Below are 6,045 nucleotides of genomic sequence, written 5' to 3'. Positions count from 1 at the left end.
ACAGGGCCTCTCTCTGAAGGGCCATGGAAGTGCTTCTAGAGACGCTCAGAGCTCCACCAGACTCAACCAGACTCATTGGTAATCAAATATGTATTTAATGCATGTTTTCCTAATCTATTCCTAACCTCATGGTGAAGGTCATGTGTTGGTCCAGCTTAGTCGATCAAAGACAGGCTTTCACAACCTCATTAGTTTTAGTGAGACACTAAAAACCCTTAAACCACATCATCAGAATGCTGTGGTTTTAAGGTAGATGAACAATATGTCGGCTTTTATTGGAGGGCTGATGTGGTCTGGTGTCAAAACCAGTTTTAGAAGTCTTCATGACCTCTGATCAAGAGACACGGTTCTATTTTGTAACAAAGGTGAAGAAACAGGTTTGTTTTGATGTAGAACAAATGTTTTGCAGGTCTGTTATCAATCTGTTATCAACCTGTTATCAACCTGTGTCAATATTGTTATCAATCTGTTTTATAGAGAGCAAACATGCAACATATTCACATTTACTTTCATCTTCGCTGGGTGGGGTTTCTTGTAAATGCTCTCAATTGTTGTAAATGTGTGTGTGTGTAAAAGGAACTACAGTGTGACCTGAAGCAGAACTCTTCCTTCACTCCTGATCAGACACAAACTGAGGTAAGTTGCTGAACACTCTGATCTTTTAGTCCACAGCTTCTATGTTTCAGTGTTCATGTGATAGTGAAGATATTGTTTATATAAACATAATTACATGATTTCATTTTCGAATTATTTGCTTGTGTGTATTGTTTTTGGAGTCCATCTTTGAGAACATAGAAATACACTTTGGTCAATTTGGCTCCACGTTTGAGTTTTGTCTAAATCAGTGTTTTACATGTCGTCCCACATGGTGGATTCCTAATGTAAGAAAAGGAATCACTCGTTTATTGTGACTTCCCAACACACCTTTCATCAGGGAAAACCCTGTGAAGAGATTACTTAGAGTATTGTTTTAATATGCACAACACATCATTGAAAATCTCACAGATCTCCAAATCGATTCATCATTCTAAAGATTGGAAAGAGAACACTAACTTCAGGCTTTTTGTAAATTGTAAAATAATTCACTTATGTTTCAATTAAATTGCAGTGTGAAACATAACTGGACTTTAAACTAACCGGTCTTGTTTGATTTCAAGGGCTTAATTTCCACTGGGAGGAATTGCACCGATCGATCTAAGTTGCCTTCAGCTACAACACTGCCCTCAAAGAAATAAGCTTAACAAGCAGCAGCAACTATTCTGTCGGTGTGTATTGCTGTTTTCCATTGTCTTTTTACATGTTTCCAGTGAGGACATGAAGTCTTCAATGTCCAACTGAAATTAAACTGCATAAAGTAGTAACATATGCATTATTTAAGTCACATAGAGTACAGACCTACTGACAAAAACCAACAGCTACAGACTTTGAACAAACACATTTGCTTTCCTGCTGAAGTCTCTTATTTTGTTCTTATGTTGTTGTAAATGTGTGTGTGTGCACTGTTTGTATAAAAGGAGCTACAGAAGCAGAACTGAAGCAGAACTCTTCTTTCCTCCCGATAAAGAGACAAACTGAGGTAAGTTGCTGAACACTCTGATTTGTTCGTCCAGTTTCCCATGTTTGAGTCCAACAAGATAATGTCAACATAATTAAGCAGTGTAATTAATATCAGGTTTTCAAATTCAAAGTAATGAAATAAACAATCAATCAGTGAAAAACTTTGGCTTGATCAACAGCAGACCAATTCCACGTAACTCCTACTACAGGTCTAGACCACTCGTGAATTGTTTTTGTAAATTCAAAATACCTGAAATTTGATGAATGCGGCAAGTTCTCTAAATCACACGTACAGGCCTCTTAAGAATGAATCTGTTTGTACGAGTGGTTCTTGCATGAGGCCCATTGTTATTTCAGGAAGGCTGGCAATACATTCTGCTATTTTTGTGACGTTTCTGGCCACCGACCTCATGCTAATGTTACTGCTGATATGTAGCTCTGTTGCAAACTGCTGATTTGAATTTGCCAGTTGGACAGAGAGACATTGACCAATAATGTGTTAAAAGGGAAAATATAACCATTTTTTTCACATGAATATTTATTCCTGACATACACCGTATATCCGTGCCCTACTTAGTTTCAATATTAGTCATAGTGATCTGAGCCTGTATTCGTTAGAGTAGAGTAGAAATAGGGAACGCAGAATGGTGCTGCAACGGAGGGTTAAATTCTGTGCATTTTTATTTTTTGCAGATTTGGGCCTGAGAGAACTTCTTTCACTTCAAGAGCAGAAGACCTACACTTTCACTGTTCCAAATGGGTCGAACTAACTAACCTTTCAGAGGATTGGTCCTGGTATCATCTGATTGTACATATAGTAATTTAAAAATCAAAATGATGGATTTTTTTATGAAGAAAATTCAGGCTGTGATTGATTATGTCAGTCCTCCCAAACGGCTTGCTGATGTCAGTCCTCCCAAACAGCTTGCTGATGCTGTTAAAGTAAAAAGAACACGGCTAACACCCCGGACAGCGCCTCTCCTTGTTAATAAAGTCCCCCTGAAGGATGAAGACATCAATGTAAAAGGGTGCAGACGTTTCAGTTTTGGGAAAGAGTCCCCTGGTAAATCTAATCGCACCATAATGGTCCTCGGAGCAACTGGTGCCGGGAAGTCAACTCTCATCGATGGGATGATTAATTACATTCTAGGTGTGAAATGGGAGGATTCATATCGGTTTAAGTTAGTTGATGAGGGTCAGGTGACATCACAAGCTCACAGCCAGACTTCTGAAGTCACTGTGTACAAAATCAACCATCAGGAAGGCTTTGCAATAGATTACTCACTGACCATTGTTGACACTCCAGGTTTTGGAGATACAAGAGGCATAGAGAGAGACAGAAAGATCACAGAACAGCTACGTAATCTCTTCTCTGCTGAGCATGGTGTCAGTGACATTGACGCTGTGTGTTTTGTAGCTCAGGCTTCTTTAGCACGACTCACACCAACACAGAAATATGTGTTTGATTCTGTGCTCTCAATCTTTGGCAAAGATGTCGCAGAAAACATCAGAATTCTGGTGACATTCGCAGACGGCCAGCAACCACCAGTTCTAGAGGCGATCAGAGCTTCAGGTGTGCCGTGTCCTAAAACAAACAAAGGGCTGCCGATTCACTTCAAATTCAACAATTCAGCGTTGTTTGCAGACAACACAAAAGTAACTGGGGACGATGAAGATGAAGATGAAGGCTTTGATCAGATGTTTTGGAACATGGGGACAAAAAGCATGAAGAGCTTCTTTGTTGCTTTGAATGTCATAGAAACCAAAAGCTTGAAAATGACGAAGGAGGTCCTCAGAGAGAGAAAGCAACTCGAGACTTCAATTGAAAGTTTGATGAAGCAGGTTAAACTTGGGTTAGCTAAGAGTGAGGAGATAAAAGAGACAGCTGAAATAATTAAAGAGCATGAGGCAGAGATCAACAGAAATAAGGACTTTGAGTTTGAAGTCACCGTCATAAAGCCTTTTCAAGTAAACATTTCTGGAACTAGACGTTTCATCACCAATTGTCAGCAGTGTAATTTCACCTGCCATCGTGTTTGTTCCCGTGCAAATGATGAGGATAAAAGAAAGTGTTGTGTAATGGGATCAGATGGTAACTGTACTCAGTGCCCAGGTAAATGCTACTGGGATGTACATTTTAATCAGAAGTACAGATGGGAGTATAAGGAAATTAAAGAAAAACGAACCGTGAAAGAGCTGAAGGAAAAGTACCTGAAAGCCTCAGAGGCTAAGACACCTGTCAAGGCATTAATTGAACAACTGAATGCTGAATATAAGCGTGTCCAGGATGATGTGGTGCAATTGATGCAGAGGTCTGCTGAGTGTCTAAACAGACTTAAAGAGATAGCACTGAAGCCAAATCCTCTCTCCACTCCAGAGTACATTGACATGCTCATTGAGGGAGAGAAAGCTGAGGCCAAGCCAGACTGGAAGAAACGAGTTCAGTCTCTGATAGACATGAGAAGAAAGGCAGAGTTCTTGGCTAAAGTAGGCAAAGGAGAGAAATTCCTCCATCCTCAATAATCTCAAGACCATGACGAGGTCTAAACTAATTCCATCAAGACCCAGACGAGACCCACTCTGTGTATAGAAATTAGGAATACACGATCCGCCTTTTTCAGGCCCACTACCGATAAACTTATTAATACTTATTCTTGGGCATCGGCCGATGTCGACTTCTGATCTGAAACCAGTTTTTAATTAATAAGATGTATGCCTCACTATGTGGAAGTGACAAGGATCATTCTTTAATGTGTAAGAAACCATCAGGTCTGACTTAAACATTGCTTTATTAACTTTGTAAATCAAATGTAACGAATAAATACATAGATATAAATGTACTGGACTTTTTAAAATCAAAATAATGGTCACCGATACCAACCAGGCCCATTGTCTTCAATACCAGATCCAGCTGTTTGAGTCAGTATCAGACCGATATCAGTATCAGCAGTGTTTCCCATTAATTACCTAGGCCAGCTATTCTCTTTATTTTAGTCCACCAAAGTTTCATAATCAACCAAATATATTGTTAAACTTTGTATTAAGAATCTGAATCTGCAAAGGACCAACCTAGTAACTAATATTGTCAATAAATATAGTTAAGTTAAAAGTATAATATTTCCCTCAGAGATGTAGTGAATACTCAAGTTACATAAAATGTGAATACTCAAGTATAGGCTACAAATACCTCAAAGTTGTACTTAAGTACAGTACTTGAACAAAAGGTACATTCCAGAAATAGACGAGCACAAAATTATTTACAAGAGCACAATGTTCTTGATAGATCTAGCCTTTTCATTTCTTTGTTCTCAAAGTACACCAGATTGATGCATTTAACTCATTTGCCCCCAGACCCCCTAGAGCAGGGGTCACCAACCTTTTTGAAACTGAAAGCTACTTCAAGGGTACCGAGTAGTACGAAGGGCTACTGATTTGATACAAACTTCCTGAATAACAAAGTTGCACAGATCACCTTAATAACAATAATATATGTGAAGAGACTGTTTGATCACATGTCAGTTAATTATTCCTCACAATAATTATTAAGAATGATTTCCACAACAATGATGGTATAGCTACACATACATATTTAAACATGCAACTTTTATTTCTGTTAATCTGTTTCAACATTTGAAAGTCAGAGGTATCACATCTCTGATATTTTTGTATCATCACATGATTAAAGCCGGTTACTTTTGCACATAGCGCCTGCTGGTGAATGATCCAGTGGTAATGTAGACATTTTGCGAAGTCTGGGTCACCTTTGCATTGCGCAATGAAGCCTGCATGCCGGCCCGTCATCGCGGGAGCCCCGTCTGTTTTCACCGACACCAGCTTTTCTAACGGTACCTTTGTCTCCACGAAGAAACTAGTAAAAAGTCTCGTCTATAGCCGAGCGGGGGATCCAACCCTCCGAAGCGCGCGAGCGTCTTCGGGGGCCCGCGTTCAAACCTCTAGTCTGGGCCTTTTCGGTCGGATTGCGTTGCCTCACCTCTACCCCCGCCACCCCTGAGTTGTTGCCCCGCAGCCTGTTCCGAGGATTTACGGACCTGACGACGGGGTGCGCTCGCGGCGCGCGTCTGGCGCCAACGGGAAGCGCCCGCCATTCGGAACCTGAAAACCTGGGGCCTTTCTCAATACCCAAGTTCACAAGTACGGACTTGTGAACTTTTGGAGTATGGACTTGGAGTCCAGACTCCAAGTCCATACTCCAAAAGTTCACAAGTCCAGAGAACGCAGTAGGGACAATTGGAACAGCAGCTTACTTGATGACATCACCACCTCAGCTGGTCTTGCTAATGAGTTTAATCCGTTTTTTTACTGTAAAGTATTTTTACAATCAAACTAAATATGACAACCCTGCAGTTTTCATTTTCATTTAAAATAAAAAATTATATATATATATATATATATATATATATGGATCAGATCCGGATTGCTGTACTCTTTGCCGACGAGGAAAACGCTACAGAGACGTCAATACCAGCG

At 40.0% G+C, this 6,045-nt stretch overlaps 1 protein-coding gene across 1 annotated transcript; it reads left to right on the top strand.

The window, feature by feature from the left end:
* Nucleotides 1-1,155: 1,155 nt before the first annotated feature.
* Nucleotides 1,156-4,432, top strand: LOC142956753 (uncharacterized). Its single transcript, XM_076098488.1, has 3 exons — nt 1,156-1,265; nt 1,515-1,576; nt 2,251-4,432. Exon 3 carries the CDS (start codon nt 2,392-2,394, stop codon nt 4,078-4,080), a length of 1,689 nt encoding a protein of 562 aa, XP_075954603.1. The 5' UTR covers nt 1,156-1,265; nt 1,515-1,576; nt 2,251-2,391; the 3' UTR covers nt 4,081-4,432.
* Nucleotides 4,433-6,045: the final 1,613 nt, after the last annotated feature.

The sequence above is a fragment of the Anarhichas minor genome, unplaced genomic scaffold, assembly GCF_050575085.1.
Source record: "Anarhichas minor isolate MPS153535 unplaced genomic scaffold, ASM5057508v1 ptg000024l, whole genome shotgun sequence".
In the NCBI taxonomy this organism is placed as follows: domain Eukaryota; kingdom Metazoa; phylum Chordata; class Actinopteri; order Perciformes; family Anarhichadidae; genus Anarhichas; species Anarhichas minor.
The sequence above is the reverse complement of the archived record's forward strand: the minus strand, read 5'-3'. Positions and strand labels throughout refer to the sequence as shown.